Consider the following 21,389-nt stretch of genomic DNA (forward strand, 5'->3'; position numbering starts at 1 on the left):
TGTTGGGTTAGGAGAGACAATTTCGAGTTATGGGTTATGAGCCTGGGTTCTACAATTAGAGATTCAGCTCTGCCTCAGTTTCTTTGTGTGTAACAAGGGATGATATTAATGATGCCTACTTCTTAGGGTTACTAAGGGGGCTGAGTCAAGTGAGGTATGTAAGGGGCTGACTCAGCACAGTGCCTGCAACATGGTTAGTGCTTGATGACTATTAGCTATTACAATCATTTCAGTCACCTTAGTAATGGCTGGAGAACTTCATGAGATGATTGATCTTCCCGCTTATGGATAAATATAGAGAGTTTGCCATCCACAGCTTCGCTCTCTTCTCCAGGATCTTTATCTCCTTTTAAGGAATTCTTGGGACTGGTTTTTGTCAAAATAGTGTCAGGTTCAGAAGCAGTAGGAGAGAGAACAGTCTGACATCCTTTAAGCAAAAAACAAAAGGTCATTCAGAAAAATTGCAATATTGTTTCTGCAGCTCTCCTATACGTGAAAAACACTGGTTTGGACTCTCTCTTCCTCCCTTTGTTTCTCTCTCAGCACCTCTCCCTTCTCCATCTTTCTCTTCTATAACAGAAAGCACAGCTGTAACTGTGGACAAGTTAAAACTCTCGAACTGACAGTCCATAAGAAGTGCCACTCTCTCACTCAGGAGCTCTTTACCTGGGACCACGTAATCTGCCAGCTTTGCCAAGAGCAATGATGCGATCTTGGAAGCTGGGTCGCTGGGATCCTCCTGCTCACTATTTAGGGAGGGAACAGAGTAGCTCCATGGAGGGAGCTCCACATTTCCACAGTCTTCCACGCTCATCAGTGGGAGTGCTGCACGGCATAGCTGAAGTATGATAAGGACCAGCTTTGGAGAAGGGCGCTGGTCAAGCAGGAGGGAGAGGAGTTTGGACACACAAGCTGGTTGACTCAGGATTGCTTTACCTATGTGACTCCTGTAAAAGAAGGAAGACAAGGTAAATAATATGAGACATTTAGAAGCAAAAGTTCCCCTGGATGAGGTTAAGCAAACTGACAAAATCAGATTTAGGAGGAAGGCATGAATTTGTCACTATGGTTTTATAAAGGAGAATTAAGGTTGTAAACTCGATGAGAACTCATTACTGCCCAATAATACTTCTAAAATAAGATTTTAAAATATTTTATGATCTCTGACATTTACTTAATTGAGATCCTATAATTCAGCATGATTCTCTGAGCACCAAGACTTAGAAACTCAAATCAGGAGCATTCCAGTTTTAGTCATTTATACCTTTTTTTTAAATGCATGGGCAGGCACCAGGAATCGAACCTAGGTCTCCAGCATGGCAGGAGAACTCAGCCTGCTGAGCCACCGTGGCCTGCCTGTTTATTTCTTTTTTAATAAGTGTTTGAAGACCACAGATATCAGACACTGTTACACAGGCCTCAACATTCAGGGATCTGCCACAGCTGGACTGACCTGTTCCACTTCACTAAGAAGAAATGTAGTCCAGCAGGGGCGAAAAACACCCAACAGTTTTATGTGGATCAAACTTTTGGGGGCCTCATGGTTCATCCTTAATGGCATTAAACCACCATAGGCTATTTTCCTTTAAAGCATAAGAAAGCAAGCTAATTACAGGCCATTAGTGATTTTTCTTTCATCTTGCTAAAACAGGAGTGAAGATTTTGGTTACTGAGCACAACTGCATCAATTTGAAAGGCCAGCAGTTTGCCTCAAGGTTTTAAAGCAGATGATGATATGTTCTTTTATGATATAGACACTAATCTAAATAAGTCTCATATTTTGGAACTAAGTATAACATTTCAATGACCTTATTCTCTGTCATTTTCCTGAGGCAGAAGTGTGTCAAAATAGCTTAGTTACTTAGATATTTCAGAAGACAAAGGTATCCCAATAGCCCAAGAGGAAAGCCAGCCCTCCCTACAGCTCTGGGCGGGCTCTCCCAGACCTTGAGAGATCATTAAGAAGACTAAGGACATCCTGGAGTGCATCATTCCCAGCAGCCTGGTTGCCACAGCATTCGGTCGCTCGGGCAAGATGGTTAGTGAGAAGGCTAGACACCTGGCGAGCCAGTCCAGAGTGCACGGCCTCAGTGGAGCCACCTTCAGAGTTAAAGAAAGAGAAAGCCCAGTGAAAAATCCAGAAGCCTTGGTGAGCTGAGCTTGCACATGTGGTGAGCCCTCTCTTGGCCTCCCTGTTGTAAAGCCCTCCCCTTGCCTCATTTTTCTAATCTTTCAAGTTTATATATTTATTTTTCTTGCATGTTTTATGGCAGGGTCATATTCTATTCTTTTTCCATGTGAGTATCCCATTACTGCAGCACCGTTTCTTGAATTTTTTGTTTGTTTTTGTCGGTTTCTTTGGTTGTTAGTTTGGGAAGCGCATGGGCCAGGAATTCAAACCCAGGTCTCCCGCATAACAGGTGAGAATTCTACCACTGAACTACCCGCGCACCCCCTCGAGTTTATTTTTAAATTGGAATGGTAACTGAAAATACAATTTGGAAATACCACCTTGAAAATGCAACTGAAAAATCATTTCATAAAAATATTTATTTGGAGACTGCTAGCAGAGCAACGACAAAGAAATGAAAAATCCCTTCTCAATGTTCTGGGGTTACTGTCCTGCTCCAGGGTATTAGGATATTGTCTAGTATCACAGCGTGGTTATAAATTTTCATAGGAACATACTGATGAACAGGCACCCATGAAATCCTTAACTGATTATATTTGGCTATTAATTTTGTCTTTCTTTCCTCCATCCAGTGCATTAACTTGATAAACGAACACATCTACAATGGAGTCCTGTGTCTTACCTTCTTCTTTTTCCCACTCAACACAGCGGTTGGCGAGCACCTGGAAGGCTGCCCAAGCCATGGTGGCTACCTTCTGCTTTTTGGTTTGCTTCTCGCTGGAGCTCGACTCAGTCTGACTGCTCAGGCTACACAGTCGATCCATGAGCTGAACAAGGCCACTGCGTACCAGGCACTTCTCTTCACTCCTGGGAAGAAGGGAAAGGGTACAAAATAAATATAACTGACCAGCCCTCAGGATACTCTCACTTAAGATTCAGGTTGTCAAAGGGGCATAAAACTAGTTAGGGTGATTCTCTGTCTATAATTGTTCAATTAAATATAAAAGTATTTTTTTCATGATGATGATGATTTGCTTCATCAATAAGGGATCTTAAATTCCAGTTTGTTCAGAGAGAAAACAAAATAAAAATCAACAGAATCAACTCAAGATTGCCATAATGGAAAAAATTATGTATTTTATTATAAGGGGATTTGAAGGATGATTCCATGAGTGCTTAATATTTCAAGCTATTAAATGATCTAAGAGAGGAAATAGATGTGTATATATGCAAAAATATTTTACTAAATATGTAAGCAATTTCTTAGGAACCTTTTATTTTTCTTCATACCTCCCCATCTTTACAATGTAATATAACCCTTAATGGCTACATTTGACTATCGTAGGAATAATACGGAATTATTCCTATGTAGGAATTATTCCTCAATAATAAGGAATTTACATAGGAACATTAGGTGTCAGTAGGGAAGCTTGTTTACAAAGATGGGTAGTGTCATTGGACAATCATGACAAAAAATCCAATTTTTAAAAAAATATTTTTTAGGTAATGAACTTTTTTGTGGTATAGCTCACATACAATAAAAGGCATTTCCTTGCTTACCTGGTATAAGGTATTGTACATAAGAGGCCAATGCTGTTTGCACAAGCAATAGGGTAACGAGCACACAAGGACACTACAGAGGTCATGGTTTCTCCAAAGGCCTCCTGGACCTGCTCAACCATCCCACCACAGGTTAGTTCTTCAATTCTACAAAACAGAAACCAAAGCTTAGGCATCCTGAACCATGTCAAGAAGAACAACGGTGACTATGACAGCAGAAGAGTTCTTCTGAGAAACCAAAAGTGTCTATATGACTCCAGAACTGAAGAGATCTTGGAGATCATCAAAACTCAGTGTTTACCCAACTGTAGGATTTCTAGATGTGCCTCATAGACAATGGTCCACATTCAAGTAGAGACTAGAAACTCCTGGGTCAGGTAACGTTAAGTTAGGTTCTCTGCAAGACTTCTCCGAGCCTTTAATAAGGCTCAGGTCCACAGCATCTCCAAGAGCGGGAAACTGGTCCCCAACATTTCTCAACTTATTTGAGAGCGATTCCAAAAATGTGAGACACATCTATAATATCCCATTTCACATCAAATACTGTAAATGAAATGTTGCCAAAAGGAAAACCAATGCCCAGACAGATTAGCTAAGTTTCTTTTTCAAGTTCACACTTCAATGATAAGATCCTAGTTGATATGAAGTAAGATTTCCCCAATGTAAAAACCCAACATGGGGCAGATTCTATAGCAATTAATATATTTAGCAGACAATTAAAGCTATCAGGAGTTATCTAAACATATGCAATCTAATATTATTTATAATAAAATAAATAAATAAAACTAACCTGAGGTTTGAAAATAAGGAATTGGTTAAATAAAGGTTTATAATATGATGTAGTGCTATGGAATAATTAAAAATGCTATAGAGAATATCCATGATTAAAATAAAGATAAACAGATATACTAAAATGTTAATAGGCATAAACTTGAAAGAGAATGGATTTATAGGTGATTTAAATGTTATTCTTTGGGATTTTCTGCATTTTTTCAAAACTTTCTATAAATTACATTAATAATTGGGGGAGGGAAGGAAATTACTGCTGTTGTTAAGAAGAAATTATTTTGGAGATAAGCTGTGGTATTCATCAGTGCTATTCACCAAGTATTTATTTCCGGGCATGCGGGAGGTTTGTATTTCCCAGTACCCTCATGGCTGGATGGGCATATGATTCGTCTGGTTAATAAACCAGAGCTTTCCCCCTCTGACAAGGGGCCAGGCAGGCAGCTTGAGAAGGTGGTTTCGTCCTTATCCTGGGTTCCTGAGTGATTACCAAAATCAGGATAGAATTACAATGAACAGGGAGCATGGGTGAAAACCAAACTTTTATTGTTTCAAGCTGCTGGGGTTTGGGAGCTGTCTATTTCCAAAGCATAAACTGGCCTCTCCTAATTTACATAGAAATTTCTCAATATATTCACTTTAAGTCTTATTTAACACATTTCCCTCTAGCCCTGACCCTCAAAGAGGGTCTAGAATGCCTCAAAGAATAGCCAGGAGGCATAAGCAGCCTCCAGTCCCAATCCAGGATTTGTAGAGAAATGCCTTTTCTTTTTCTACCTTAAGATCTATGAATCCCACTAGGGAAGTAGTATTTAAAAACTCCTTGCAGTTAAGTTACAAACTTTCCTTTAATCCTGCTTTGTTTTTATTAGAGAAGCTATAAGTTTACAGAAAAATCAGGTGGAAAATACAGACTTTCCATATACCCGCCCCCATTATTAACATTTTGCATTAGTATGGTACCTGTGTTGCAACTGATGACAGAATGTTATTATAATTATCTTATTAATGGTAGTCCACGGTTTACATTAGGGTTCACTGTTTTGTTGTACAGTCCTATAGTATAAACCATCTTTGAGGTTGGCACCTACAATTATGCTTTTAGAAATTGATTCAATACAAATAATCACGAAAATATACAATACATAGGTATAAGGATGATGACTGTAGCACTGCTGTTAATGCAGAAGTAAAACAAAACAAAAAAGAAACTATGTGTCCACCAGTAGGGGATGAAATAAATAAAATGAAACCATGACTATCTATACAGTGAAAATCTATGAAGGACTTAAAAACAATAAGGAAGGTCTGCATGGATTGACATGAAAAAATAAAGGTATCCATGATATACTGACTAAAACAACGCTGATTACAGAAAAGCATTTATAATATGACCCTCTGTAAAAAAATATATCTATACATATACACACACATACAAACCTATGTTTCAGGAGAGAATTAAAGAGCTTTTATGCATGTATAGTTGACAAAATAAACTCTTAATGAAGAAGGTGGAATTTAAGAGAACAAGGTGAATAGAGACTTTTACTTTCTATTACACGTATTTACATGTTTGCAAAATCATATATCATTTTTATAAAAATAAAAATACAACATTTGGGAGGGAAATATCAGTTAATACCACTGCCTATGTTTTGGTCCCCAGAATAATCTTTGGAGTGGCGTCTGTCCATTCTAGACAGGATAGTATACATTAATAGAAACAACTGACCTGGGTCCTCCCTGAAGGACCATAGTCACTGGACCCACAAGATGTGTCACGCCCCCAACTCGCACGGCAGCAGTCAGCAGCTCCCGCATGTGCACCAGGGCCTGCTTGCGAGTGCTTCCCCGCCGCCACCTGGTCTGTGCAGCTAAAAGAAAGCTGCTGCTGGACACCTGAAACGTATAAGGAGGAAATACACCTGATTATTTCTGACTCCCACAGGACCACTTGTGCTGTTATGTGGTAGACACGTGGAGTCGGCAAAATATGACGTACAGCTTGGTCAGGGTTGGTGCCAATAAAAGCAAATAGCTGCCCTAACAGGACGCTGTAGGTGGGCTTGTCCCTGCTGTCCTCAATGGCCAGAGACTGCAGAAGTGTAAAGGAGCTGCTGCGGTGGCTGGTTACATGACGTCGCCTGCGGGGAAAACAGAATCGCGTCAGATTAGCAAAACCAGAAATACATTCAGGAGATGGTTCTGAAGAATACATTCAGCTACAAGTGGGAATCCAACCTTGGCCATTAGCCATTTACCTTTGATTTGCTCTAGTAAATTCCAAATCTTCATTACCAATCATTTCGAGGTCAGAAGGAGCTGACATGCTGCGAAGAAAAACAGGCTGCCTGACTGCAGGAGAGATCACCTTTGTTTCGGAAGCTGATTTACAAGCTGGAACAGAAAGGAATAAAAGGGCTAACACTTCTGCCATACAATTTGTGAGGCGTTACAGCAACAGCTAAACCCAATTTATAACTCCAGACAGTCTAAGCATATCTTTGCGTTCTATTTAGAGTTCAGCCACCAATCCAGCTAGTAGAGCATATTAATGATTTTTAGGTCAATTCTTTTAGCCAAATATCAGTTTAAAAATTATTTTGGCTTAGAGTGGGCCATGGTGGCTCAGCAGGCAGAGTTCTCGCCCGCCATGCTGGAGACCCAGGTTCGATTCCCGGTGCTTACTCATGCAAAAAAAAAAAAAAAAAATTAATTCTTTTATATTAAATTAATTTTCAAAGAAAGCCTGAGAAAAGTCATTTAACTTAGTAACCTATTAACTTTCACTTTAAGGTAAGCATTCTAAGAAACAAGAAATTTCAAGAAAGTAATTTCTGGATGCAAAAATTTTTTAATTAAAAAGAATCCAGACCCATCTTTTTTTTTCTTTTGGTCTCCTTTTAATTCTAGATTTAATTGACTTACTACCATTTGGAAATACCTCTGCTTTGATCAGAGTTGGTGGAAGTAAATCTATAAACCAACCCTTTGTATAAATCTTCCTTAACCCTATCCAGGCAATAACTGTTTTATAAAATAATACCTAAATGCAAAGATCAGCTAAGAAACAAAGAACATGTTGGGAAAGTGCAGAAGAGTTCATTCTGTATCTGACTTAAGAGTGGTTAAGTAGACATTAAATCTAAAGAATTGATAATTTTGATTATATTTTTGCTATTTCTTGGCCTCTTGCAAAAGCATCACCAGCCTTAGTGAGTTTAGGTTAAATCTTTAAATGTTTATGGGCTAGGAATGTGATGAAACAGACTATTTTGGCATATGGTTGTACTGACACCCAGCAAACATCCCTCCCCCAAGCCCACGCCTTCACCTGACATTCTCAGGAAGTGCTACCTTATCACTAGAGTCAGAAACCTGGGTATCATCCCAGACTCTTCATCCCAAAACAGAGGAGTCAGGCATAGGTATGCCTGAGAGTTACTTCTGGAGGACCTCTTTTGTTGTTCAGATGTGGCCTCACTCTCTCTAAGCCCAACTCTGCAAGCGAAATCATTGCCCTCCCCCTACAAGAGACATGACATCCAGGGGTGAAAATCTCCCTGGTGATGTGGGAGATGACTTCCGGGGATGAACCTCGCACTGTGGTTCCAACAATGCCTCCCTGACCAAAAAGAAGTGTAACAAATACAGTGTCAGTGGCTGAGAGAGTTCATAGAGTTGAGAAGCTACACTGGAGATCACTGTTAGGCATTCTTCAATTAGACATTGCTACCTATCATAGCTTGCCAAACCCCAAACAAAACCATTTCTGTTAATCCTAAAGAATACCTAGAGAATTATATAAGATTCTACAAAGTTTTCATGCACTAGGCTACCTGTCCAGAAATGCAGAGGGGCCAGGTTTTCCAGAGTATCAGACAGTTTCATCCCCCATCCCATATGATCTATAGCCCCTTCCAACATGAAAAAGTTAGAATGGCCATAGCCCAAATACCCCTAAAGAGTAGGAGAAAGATCAAAGGTGATGGTGGAGTTATACAGAGAAGGTATGGTTTAACAAATGAGTATGAGTGATGAATCATTATATTGATATTCCTGTTGGTCTCCAGTGTCTTGGAGCAGCTAGAAGAAAAAATGAAAAATCGTGGAACTGTAACCCATACCAAACTCTAAAATCTGTTCTTATTAAAACGTACTTAGAAATGTATTGTTTTTTAATATATGTTATATTTCACAATTTTAAAAAATGTTAGAATAAAAAATTAAATTAAATTAAAAAAAAAAAGTATTGGCAAAGTCCTTTGAGGGATGGGAGAAAAAAATATGGAAATATTAACCTTTACCACTGGGGAAACCCCTTGAACTGTTTCAAATATTAGGAACTCTCAAGTCAATAGGCCATGCAGCCCTTAATCTTGAGGCTTGCTTTTACAAAGCTTGCTTCTACAGTGGAGAACCTAAGCCTACCTATACTTATGCTTAAGAGTTCCTTCCAAAAAACTTCTTTTGTTGCTCAGATGTAGTCTCTCTCTCTCTAAGCCCAACTCTGCAAGTAAAACATTACCTTCCCCTCTTTGTGGGACATGCCATCCAGGGGTGAAAGTCTCCTTGGCAACATGGGGCATGACTCCCAATAACACTTTCCTGACCAAAAGGTGGAAAAGAAATGTAACAAAATAAAGTATCAATGGCTGAGAGAGTTCAAATAGAGTCAAGAGTCTATTGTGGAGGCTACTCTTATGCAAGCTTTAGATAGATACTACTAATTACCATGGTTTGCCAAAACCCAACCGACACGATTCCTTTTAATCCTAAAGAACACTCAGGGCTCTATCTGAGATTCTATAAAAGTTTCACGTACTGAGATTACTTTGCAGAAACCTACAACTGCCAGGTGGGTTCCTAGGCCAGCCTCTCCAAGAACAAACATCAAATAGTTCTAACTTCTGTTCCATATTGTACACATCACTTTTCAAAGTGAAAAAGTTAGAAAGGGCAGAGCCCAAATACTGTTAAAGATTGGGAGAAGGATCAAAGGGGAAGAAGGAGTTATAACAGAGAAGACAGGATTTAATAAATGAGTATGATTGTTGAATCATCATATTGATATTTTAGTTCCCAGTGTCTTAGCGCAGCTAGAAGGAAAAAACCTATACTTGTGGAACAGGAACCTATATCAACCTCTGAAATCTGTTCGATAACTATTGATATAAGGTTCGATAACTATTGCATTTTTGAATATGTTATATTTCATAATAAAACATGCTTTTTTTAAAAAAAGAACCAGATTATTGAAAGTAATTAATACCATTGAATTGTATACTTGAAAATGGTTAAAATGGGAAATTTTATGCTATATATATTACCAGAATAAAATAAATTTTTAAAAAAGAACATGCTCATTCAGCTTGTTCCTTCAGGCTCAGAATTATCACTTGTGGGCTAAGCCCAGTGTTATGAATCCTGTCTTAAGGAAGAGTATTCATTCATTTCCTTGAGATGAGAGATGTATTTTCAGGCTAATTAAAAATGTGACTGAAAAAAGTTTATTTACAACGTGGGACATGACTCCAAGGGGTGTAAACCTCCCTGGCAATGTGGGACAAAAATCCTAGAAAGAGTTGGGACTTGGCATCAAGGGATTGAGAAAATTTTCTCAACCAAAAGGGAGAAGAGAGATATGAAACAAAATAAAGTGTCAGTGGCTGAGAGCTTTCAAACAGAGTCTAGAGGTTATCCTGGAAGTTATTCTTACACATTATATAAAAATCCCCTTTTTTCGTCTAAGGTGTATTAGAGAGGCTACAGGGAAGTGCCTGAAACTGTAGAGCTGTGTTTCAGTAGCCATGTTTCTTGAAGATGATTGTATAATGATATAGCTTTCTCAATATGACTGTGTGACTGTGAAAACCTTGTGTCTGATGCTTATTTTATCTACGGTACGGACAGATGAATAAAACATATGTATTAAAAATAAATAAATAATAGGGGAACAAATGTTAAAAAAAATAATAGATGGATACATAAAAATGTACCTATTCCAAACCATGGACTATGGTTAACAGTAATATTTTAATATTCTTTCATTAACAGTTAACAAATGTACCACACCCATACTATTGGTCAATGGGTGGATAAGGGGGAGGGATAAGAGGTATGGGAGGACTTGGGCTTTATTTTTTATTTTTATTTCCTTTCTGGAGTAATTAAAATGTTCCAAAATTGATCATAAGGATGTATGCACAACTAAGTGATGATACTGTGAGCCCGTGATTGTATACTTTAGATGGTTTGTATGATGTGTGAATGCATCTCAATAAAACTGTATGAAAAAAAGGAAAAAGAAAAAAGTTAATTCTCAAAAATTCATGCCAGAAGCTTCCAAATAATTATTAAAGATGGAATGCAAATTCAGCTTCAAGTAGAGAAAAAAAAGATTTGTTACAAGGTTCACAATTTTGACTATCTATATATGTGTTACTATGAAAATGATAAACCCTAAATTAAAAATAAGGGACAGTGGATTATAAAAATCCAGGTCATGGGCTCCTTAAGATGTTCCCAAGAAAAACTTATCCAGGTAGACTAGGAAGCACTGCTCATGCTATACTGACTCACAAAATGCCACATGAATTCAATTAACAATAAGTATTTCTTGACTAGAAAAATTAAATGGCAAAATAAAAAAGGTTGAAACTTCCTTTTTTTTTTCCTTTCTAGGAAGATATGAAAGTGATCTTTAAGTAGCTGCTGTGTATTTTATGATTCAGCTGGAGCCAGGCAGCCTCTGCAGGCCTATTTTAAGCAGTACCTGGTGTTTCTGCAGGCGTCCCAGAGATGCTTCTCGTGAGGCCAGACTGGGCCGCAATGGTGACATGCAGCAACAGCTCAGCCCGGTTCATTAAGCTCTTCACTAATGTCTTCGTTTTACTCAGTGGATGTGAGGGTTTCTGAATAAGAGAATTCACTTCTTGTAGGAACTTCTCCCTATAAAGAAAAGCTAATGTGCATTCAGTTGTTCTCTAGTTTACCAAAACCTTTTTTTTTTTTTGTAATTAAAAGTATGTGAGCAGATTAAGAGGAGAAACTAAGCAAAAGGAACCTAATAAACATTTCTTCCTCCCCTTCTGCATCCACAGAAAGCAGTGTTATAAACTGTGGTCACTTTTATTTCCTTTTTCCCAATTGCAAATGGCTACATGCTAGCTTTTTTTCTGGCATGGGCAGGCACCAGGAATCAAATCCAGGTCTCTGGCATTTTTTTATTTTTTCACATGGGCAGACACCAGGAATCGAACCTGGGTCTCTGGCATGTCAGGTGAGAACTCTGCCTGCTGAGCCACCATGGCCCGCCCCCTACATGCTAGTTTCTGAAGGTTATTTTTGTTTTTTCACTTCCAAATTACCAAATGAGTTCCAACTCTAAAATACTGAGGGTACAAAATTTAAAAAAAAAAAAAAATTAAGAGACTAGATCTGCATACTATGTTTCGAGCATTAAGGAACTAATAAGCTTATAGAGCTATTAACATCACTAACCTCAGTGACAGAACCATGTTTTCAAGATCATTTCCATCAAAGGAGACTTCCTTCATTGAACACAAAAGTTCCAATTCTTTCATTTTGTTCTAAAAAAGGAAAAGTCAAGAAAAGACAGTATGCGGGATCTGCAGAAACCAAGTTTTATGGTATACATATTACAAGTAACAGAAAATTTCAGGGGAAAAAACCTGTCTTTAGTTCACATTTCTATACTTGAAGCACATATGTAAGTCAATAATTGATATTTTAATGATTAACAATAACAGTTGGCTACTCTCTGGGGATTTCATGAAGACTTATAATGCTACCTTTTTTGTTGTTTTTTTAAGAATTGACTGCAAAATCTGATAATGATGCATTATAAAACTATTAAGTTATAAGACAACTTAACGAGTAATTATTTGTGCTACTGACATGTTGATCAAATCAAATTAACCTCTTTTAAAGAATGGATAGGCTTTGGGTATGTGGCATTTAGCAAATGACTATTTTGTTTCTACACGTGTGGTATATATACTTTTGCTCTATGAATAGCAATGCTTCAATGATAAATCATATAATTTGCTCACCTCATTAAAATGGTAATCATAAAAGAAAGGCATGTTGTTCTCCAGTTTCCCCTGTAAGGCATCATCAACCTCATTTTGCCATTTCTGTTCCAATTCTGCAACACTCTTAATAAAGATACATTAAAACAAAACAAAGTATAAATACATGCCAAAAAAAGAAAAAAGAAAAGAAAGAGAGAGAGTGTAATCTGTGAATCAAGAAATTTTAGTTGTAATAGTGACTAAATAAAAATTCACATCATATTTTAAGCTTTTCCAAATTTTCAGGAAAGAAATGATTTCCTACCATTACAAGAGAAAGCTAAATATTTTAGTTTTCATTTACCTGCAGTTGCCTCTCCATGGCATTGAGTTTCTTAAAGGTCTCACCCATAATTTTACACAATAAATCATATTCCTCGGCATGTTCTTCTTGATACTGGAAATTTATTAGGGACTGCAGTGCATCAACCAAGTTCAAGTGCTTAATAACACATGATACCACCATTTCCTCCATCACCTCTGGCTGAATCACTTCCCTGTGATTGCAATGGAAAATAGTCAGCTGTATGCCATGCTCTTAACTTACCAATACTGCATTTTACAGGTTTAAGAAAGTAAGCTTTGACTTAAATATAATAAATATTCACCAAACCTTCATTATTACAACAGAGTAAGAGGCATGAACATTATGATCGTTTTCACATCAAGTTGGCAATAATTTAGCAAATTAACTGATAAAGCTGATATTTGCTGACAAAGCTGAAAATCAAAATTAAAGAGACTTCATTTCCTATGATTTGTATATTTTGAGCTAAAGTTATAGAGCTAGAATAGGCCTAAGGCAAAAAAAGAGAAATCTTCAGCATTCTACTAATTAATTTAATGTGCTATTACAGTTTGTGCTATTTAGTGCACATGGATGCTGAGCTAAAAACAGTTTATGTATTCTTTTCAATTTTTAATTTCTATAAATTTTTCTCAGCTGACCAAACTTGCCTCAATAGGCAAAGCAGAGGCCTGCAAAACAGACTTGACTTTAAGCAAGAATATCACAAAAACATATGTAACTGCAAATTCACATTCTTTATTAAAGACTCTCACTATCTCTCTAGGCATCAAAAGCAATGTCTCCAGACTCCACGGAAACCAAAATTGAGACCAACTACTATAGAAAGCTAAAGCATCTGAGAAAAAACTTGGAACTTGTGGACTTCAGTGTGTATCAGAATCACATGTAAAACTTGTTAAAATACAGATTACAGGACCCCATTCCAGAGTTTCTGATTCAATTGGGGTGAAAAGGGGCCTGAAAATTTACATTTTCAACAATTTCCCAGGTGATGCTAAGCTGCTGACTGGACTACAGCACTCTGAGAACGACTGACTCAGAATATCACCGCTGGGCTCTCCAGGGTGTTTGGCTCACATTCATTAAGTAAACATAAAATTAAAGGTTCGTTCAGTAGACCACACGAAGAAATACATTTCTTTTAATTGTTTCAACTTTTTTTTTCATTTGGAAAAATAAAACACTACATAGACATACTTGATACTTGGTCTAAACTGAGGTCTAGCACGCCCAGAAATTTCCCTGAGCTTTATCATAATTCCTGGAGGCAGCCTGATCCGGGGCAGATCAAAGTAGTTTCCCACTGGAGGCACGAGGACGTCAGAGGGGTAGGTGAACTCTCTGTCTTCCTCTATGGTCAGAGGCAGGGGAGAGGGACTTGGCGTAAGGGCAGGGGAGATCACGCCATTGGCCTCCACCTGCCACTGGCACCTAAGCAAAGAGAAAAGAGGGCGTCACACTCTTCATACCTTGTAGTAAGCTTATTGGAAAGCTATTCAAAATCTGCAGAGTTAGCAAAAGTACAAAGTAACAGATTAGGTTGTATTTATTCATCAAACCTTCTCCACAGGCTAAAAAATAAACGAGTAATAGATGAGAACACTTTGAGAATCTGCCTGTTGCCCAACATTTTATTATGAAAACTTTTAAACACACAGAAAAGTTGAAAGAATTACATGCTTAACACCTATACACTCATTACCTGGATTCTATAACTTTTTTTTTTTTTAACAAGCTTCCCGTATACCACCCTATTATTAACCCCTTACCTTAGTATGGTACATTTGTTACAATTAAGGAAAGCACATTTTAAAAACTGTACTATTAACTGTGGTCCATGGTTTAACTTAGGGTTCATTGTTTATGTTGCACAGTTTACAATAAACATTTTGTTATATTAGCTTCATCATATACCTATTTCCATCCTTTAAAATTTTGTAATCTAATTATACAAATACTTGGATTGGGAAAAGCTTATGCAGTTCTAGGTTGTAATTTCAAATTTAGTAAAGTAAAGCCCAAAAGGCACTGTGGTATAATTCTCATCTTATTTCTTAAAAACAACACTCATGAGAGGGTCAGGCAGTAGGCACTGTCAGCTGGGAAATGCACTTAAAGTAGAAGTTCTTTTTTCCTTTGTGAGCAAAACCCAGCTCAATCTGAGCCTATTTGTTACCTTTGTAAAAGTTTGGACCGCAATAATTCCTGACAGGCTTCTTCTTCTTTGGTAATTTCTGGTCCATTGTACAGGATTCTCAACATGGAACAAGCTAACACAGACAGACCTAAAGCCAGGTCTACCAGAAAGGGCAAGCCTCCCGAGACATCCTCCGAAGACTCCTACAATGCAGACAGGAGTAAACCAGACTGGTCAGTGCATGTGGGCAGAGCGCTTCAACCTGGATGTACCACAGTGCCATGTTCCCGACCACAAGGTGTCACAGAGCAGCAGCAAGTACCACTGCCATTGTTCACATGTACAGCACCCAACATCATGACTAGACGGAAGGAGTGGAATGACCACAGAGCAGAGTCCCAAGAAAATTCTGGGAGAGAATAGCCAATAAGACTCCCTTGTTAGCAATGTAAAAATCACATGCAAGAAGCCCAGATTCTCGGGACAGCCTCCTCTCTGAGATATCTTTCCAGATACTAATTCCTATTTCATTTTGTCACCTCCATCCTGTACTCAAACATGTACATCATTGATGTCATGAATGAATGCCCTGAATTCATTCAGTAATTATTGAGCGCTACTATATACCTAACATTGTTCTAGGTGCCTGAGACACATCGGAGAACAAAACAAAGTTCCTGCCCTCATGGAGCTCACATTCTAGCAGATAATTCCACTATAGAGAGTTTAGCTTGGTTAAACTTAGGCAACCTCCAAGTCTAAAATAAGTTTTAAAACCAGGTAACTAGAGGGTTAACAGAACCCCTACTACTCCTAAAACCCAGAATCCAAGTGCTTACTTTTATTAAGTTCTTTAGTCTTCTCCACTCTATGAAAGATGCTGGAGTCAGGTCACTTAGGTTTTGAAGAAGGAGTCCCTACCAACAGATTATTTCTGTGCTGCTGAACTGGTTTTAGGCCAGAGCTAGTGTTTATTCCATAAAAGAAACAGAACAGTTTACTACTGCCAAATGGAAGAGATGGATGAAACAGTAGCTCATATTTCACTCTGATGGCAAGGCAAGTATGATGGATACAACTGAGGTACATGGGAGAAAGTACATTATGTCCACAGCAGTGGTTAGAGTCAAGTACCTGAGCGCGAACTGTGCAAGCAAAGCCCCACATAGCTTTATCAGGAGTGTTGTGCTCACGGCCACTTCTCATTTCAAAGGAGAAGGTAACTGTATCTCCTTCCACCTTAAAATTTAAGGGGGAAAAATGCACTTTAAAAACAAGACAAACAATTTTCAAGAGAGCAATGAATTTCAGGGATTTATTTTCAAAAGGACCACAGCAATATTTTATTCCTTTTCTCATTTGTTTCTTTTATTCAAATTGCATCCCCTCTCATTTAGACAAGAACCTTTTAGGTATCTCTCCTAAGGAGGCAGCCTTTAGTGTTAGGCATCTTACCCACAGCAAGATCAGGGTAAAAATTAATAAAATGTGGAACATAATTTCCAAAAAACTCCTCAGATTTCTATTTCTTTTGTCTTCCCTCTCTCTTCTTCATCACCTCAACTGTGTCAGTAGGCAGGCAAATGGCCAGTACTTTTGAAGAACACTGACAGAGGGCTAGAAGATCTTGCTCTGTATTATATAATGTGCAATCAAAACCATAAGTAAGGATCAAAATACAGTAACCTAGAAAACAATTAACAGCATGGCACTTAGCACTATTTGGATGCAGACTCCACTGCTGGAGGGAACTTGTCTGGGACTGAATTAAAGAGAGTGCATAATACACTTGAAATAAAGGCTCAAGGAACAGATTTTGGAAAAGTGATCAGGCTTAGTGGGTATTTCAGTTCATATTCCTATCCTAGGCAGATATGTGGTAGCTCCAGGGACCAAATTACAAAGCATAGCCTAAATCTCATCAGTTTGAGAAAGGATCATTATTTCTGCTCCAAAGGCCCAAATTCATTTGATGACACTAATCCAACATTTAAAACTGCAATAGCCTGTGGTTCTAAGGCTACCCACAATAAGGTAGTCTGGAGTAGAAGTAAGTTGGAAGAAGTAGCAGTCCTTCTAATGGACAAGGAAGAAAATGCTGTGACAACCTCACTTCATGGAGTAATCTGATACAAGTTTTGGAGAAGACAGGGTCTGATGCCCTCCAAGTGAAAGGAGGGTCACTTAGAATAGAAGAAGCGAGTTTACAGGCCTGATAAGGTAGTCCTACCTCAACAAAAGCCCCTGTAACAAAGTTTTTCCTGGAATTAAAGATAATACTCAGGCCCGTGACGAACAGAAGAGTTCATTTTTCTTTTCTGGGAAGTGATTGTGGCTGGATACCATACCTTCACCAAGTCTTTCGGCCAACCAGTTCCTAAGACACTACGGCTGCCGTATCCCAGGGTATTGCCTCCATACTCAGCAACCTTCCTACTGTTTGTGTTAGGCCCCGCGTATATCACCAACTTCAAAACAGAAAATAGACTATTAGACTGTAAAAGAAAAACAAAACAACACCTACAAATAAAAAGGTTGCAAAAAAATTTGTTTAAAAATACATTTATAACCAGGCCCTGATATCATTATAACTAATATTTCTGTCTTTTTAGACACAACTGATACCAGATTGGATATAATCAGCCATTGGTATTTACAGGGCAGCCACAGAGTAATTACAGTGATTGAAATCTAAGATGTATCTTTTATATCACCACAAGTGGCTTGGGGACCTTACATTAAATAGTTATACTCAGCTACTAAACTCATCTTAAAAAAAAAAAAACAGCTATTTTAATCCTAATTAATGACCTATAGATCATTAATAACGGGAACAGTTTGCTCCCTGAAGTCCTCCCCAAAATTAACAAAATGAGCAAATATAGATGGAAAGATGTTTATATCTAATAACAACAAAATAAAAGCACCAAAAAATTAATGAATAAATGAGGATTTTAAAAAATGCAACAAATTGAAAATAAGCCATATAGTCTTAGAATGTTGCTTAAGAGTATAAAAAGAAAATGACAAAAATTTAGGCCAGAAAGGGGGCTGCTCCTTCTTGGGTCAGTTTTCATGTATCATTACTGTTCTTAAATAAGGGCAGCTCATTTATAACCAATCAATGAACTTTCCAATATGTGGAAGAAACATGTACAGGTCGTTTAGCATTCAAATACTTTCATAGGAAAAATAAAGCTTTGGCTTCTGTAAATACCAAATCCTGTCTTCTCATGCACCTTCTGGCTTCCTCTGACTGCCTAAAAGCCAAGTTCGATTCTAAAAGCTAAATTTTTAGCTTTGGACGCTTATCATTTTGTGATTTCTTACCCTTTGAGACCTTTTGCTGGCACCAGCCAGGGACCACTGCAGAAAAATAAATGTGACTTTTATCCGTGTAGTAAGCCTCTTTGTGCTTCATTAACACTAATGTCTACTGCAGGTCTAGGTTAACACCTATCGGAAGATGCAAATCACTGTTCTTAAAGGAGAAACAAAATGACACCAACTAAAATGGCAACCCTTCCCATTTCTATTTTAAATAATCATTTCACTTGCATCCAAGAAATGGGAGTAACTAAGGCCAGGAAATATGAAATGGAGTAGACTGATGCCAGGAGCTCTAGCTTTTGAAAGGCCCACTAAAGAACATCTTTTATATTCTCTTGCCTCCAGCTAAGGCAAATTTTGGGGGTAAGTCTCAAACTCCTCCATACCTCAAGGAATCATCATTATCCTAAAAGATAAAGTAGAAGAGGACTCTTATAGCTAGTTGCTCAGTCATGTGTTTCACCACCTCACATCAGGTACAGTTAAGAAATCTTTTATTTTTAGCATAAACTGTCCCCTAACGGGTTTTAAGGCCATTTGCCCCTACAGAGTTCAGAGAGGAGAGACATAACAGATAGCTAACAATCTAGATAGAATAGATTTTTATGTAAAAAGCTATTTCATATCCTGTTTTTTCTTTCTCATGTCACATCTTCCAATTTCATTAGCCTTTCCTCATAAACCAAACACAATTCTTTACAATCCTAATATTATAAATAGAAGAAAGGACTTCAACCCTTAAAATGCTTCTTTTTATATTTAATTGTTAAGCCACTGGATTGGAAATTATTGTTCTTCAGAAATCTATGTGGGCCCAGAGATAACAACAAATAAGAACAAATAACTGAAATAAATATAAACCAGATGCTAGCACACCTGCTACCCTCCTAAAATACCACTTTCTCTCCAGGAGATACATGAGAAGCCCCAAGATTTGGGCAATAAGACCTTTCTGCATGAATGGACATCAGATAGCTACAAGAATTCCAAGCACAGAAGGAAGGCAGGATGTAAGCAGAACAAAAATGAAAAGTTCCCTTGACTTGGAGTTATGCTTTTTGAATGCTTACAAATGTATACTTTCAACATTTAAAACTGCTCTTAGACCATCAAGGTGGTGGCTTTTTAATTCCCTCAATCATTACCCTTCAGGAATTATCTTAGGGAAGTTCTCCTTAGAGATATCTGCAGATAGAAATAAGTCGAGAATGGTGACCAGCAGCAAAGAAAAATAAGAAGCATCTAAAAAATCCGCTTATTAAGGGTGGAAATAATAATGAGCCAGTTCTTGCTTACCTTGTCATAGTCATATTGTGATGAGCATCTGCTATCAAATCTAAGATACAGGCAGCGAGCTCCAGGGATATGGACTGTTTCTTTAAATTTATAGTTGTCTCTGACAGGGTGTACTGTTTCCACAGTCTTCCCAGCAGCCCATGGAGCAGGAATCTTTAAACCAGTGAGAAAACCTGGCTCTTCTTTCTCTTCTAGCATTCTAAAATGATAGGAAGAAATAGTGATTTAATTTAGCAGTAAGAAAAGAAAAACAAAAATGTATGTACACTAAAATATAAAAGGTTAGGAGGCTGTACTTAAATTTTCCACAGCATGCAGCATGACAACATTGTGGCTTTTAATGCCTGTTATCAGTAATGACCACAAACGTTAAAAAGAATCCATATATTCATTTATCTTTTCTTTTTGCTTTTAAACACCATACTTGCAATTTTTCCTCTTTTTCAAAAGGGAGGAGCCCAAATGAATCTAGGCAAGGACCCAACCAACTCTCATTTCAAGTTACTCAGGAAAAAAAAAAGATACTGTAAAGTTCCTTTAATATTGGCCACTTTCCAAATCCTACGGGATGTGTCCTGTAAAAGCTCCCTCTGTTGATATATAGGTTAATATTTCAAAACTCCATTAGTATCATTAGCATACACAACTACTTTTCACTGTGAAAGGGGCCTTCAAAGGGACACTTTTACCTATGATGATTGAATTTTGGAGGACTTCAGAGCTCAAAGCAGTGAAATACAAATTCCTACAATCTGTACTTAGCTGCTGCAGAATTCTCTTAGAATTTCTCCAGATTCCTTTTTTGAAAAGTCTCTAGAGCTGTGCTACCAGGCACATGTGGCCATTTAAAATTAATTTAAATAAAATTAAAAACTCAATTCCTCTGTCACAATAGCCTTATTGCAAGTGTTCAATAATGTTAACAATCTGTGGTCATCACTGACCGTAGTGGACAGCACAGAGGCAAATTTCCATGACTGCAAAAAGGTCAACCATATAGCCCTACTCTAGGGAGACCTTAGATGTTCTTCTTTCCTGGCCAATTTTTTCAAGACAGCTTTCATTATCATAGAGAAAAACAAGGAAGGGGTTCTTGCAAAGAAGCAGTACCCATTACCTCTCATCAGGGAACAGCCTGCCCTTCTGTTCTGATGCACCACACGGAGAACAGCCCACCTCGGCAAAAACAGGAGACTGGGTTTTAAGCAGCAAAGCCGTCTGAAACACAGAACCATTATCATGTCTTACAGGGTTTACATGGGCACGAACCGGGAATCTAACCCGGGTCCTCGGGCTTGGCAGGCAAGCATTCTTACCTGCTGAGCCACCGTGGCCCGCCTTACAGGGTTTATTATCACTTAACTAGATGGTACTACAGCCAAACTTAGAAGTCTCACTGAAATCATCTTTTTATACTAGTAGTCTGCCCACCCTTCACTAAACATGCTTTGTTAGTTAGACTACTTAATATCATTTAATTTAAGGCTGGAATCAAGTATATCATTTTTATTAGTTTCAGTGACTGACAAGGACTTAGGAGACTAGATACAATGCTAAGATTTCAGTAGCACATTATATATTGACCTTTCTATAGCTCAACTAAGAGACTGACAGTGAAAAAACTTGCTAAAAGATTGCAGTAAGTAATTTGGTCAAATGAAAAATTTTCCCTTAAAATTCTAGTTTATTTGTATGACTTTTTCTTCATTCCATCATTATTTCTATTAATTTCTGAAAGTTGTG

At 37.9% G+C, this 21,389-nt stretch overlaps 1 protein-coding gene across 5 annotated transcripts in view; it reads right to left on the reverse strand.

Annotated features, from left to right (window-relative positions):
- Nucleotides 1-21,389, reverse strand: part of HECTD4 (HECT domain E3 ubiquitin protein ligase 4) — a 282,965-nt gene that overhangs the window by 91,552 nt on the left and 170,024 nt on the right. For 3 of the 5 annotated variants that reach the window (XM_077159886.1, XM_077159885.1, XM_077159884.1), the window contains exons 20-37: nt 20,764-20,864; nt 19,647-19,845; nt 17,369-17,515; nt 16,155-16,259; nt 15,060-15,223; nt 14,081-14,314; nt 12,878-13,070; nt 12,553-12,657; nt 11,981-12,069; nt 11,253-11,428; nt 6,739-6,874; nt 6,480-6,621; nt 6,210-6,376; nt 3,692-3,838; nt 2,814-2,998; nt 1,947-2,100; nt 667-947; nt 238-427 (exon numbers count right to left, since the gene is read on the reverse strand). In XM_077159886.1, the coding sequence (XP_077016001.1) occupies nt 238-427; nt 667-947; nt 1,947-2,100; nt 2,814-2,998; nt 3,692-3,838; nt 6,210-6,376; nt 6,480-6,621; nt 6,739-6,874; nt 11,253-11,428; nt 11,981-12,069; nt 12,553-12,657; nt 12,878-13,070; nt 14,081-14,314; nt 15,060-15,223; nt 16,155-16,259; nt 17,369-17,515; nt 19,647-19,845; nt 20,764-20,864 (2,915 nt within the window). The remainder of the gene's footprint in view (nt 1-237; nt 428-666; nt 948-1,946; nt 2,101-2,813; nt 2,999-3,691; nt 3,839-6,209; nt 6,377-6,479; nt 6,622-6,738; nt 6,875-11,252; nt 11,429-11,980; nt 12,070-12,552; nt 12,658-12,877; nt 13,071-14,080; nt 14,315-15,059; nt 15,224-16,154; nt 16,260-17,368; nt 17,516-19,646; nt 19,846-20,763; nt 20,865-21,389) is intronic. The other 2 variants (XM_077159888.1, XM_077159887.1) reach the window with 1 other exon arrangement.

This window comes from Tamandua tetradactyla, chromosome 5 (genome assembly GCF_023851605.1).
Source record: "Tamandua tetradactyla isolate mTamTet1 chromosome 5, mTamTet1.pri, whole genome shotgun sequence".
Lineage (NCBI taxonomy): Eukaryota > Metazoa > Chordata > Mammalia > Pilosa > Myrmecophagidae > Tamandua > Tamandua tetradactyla.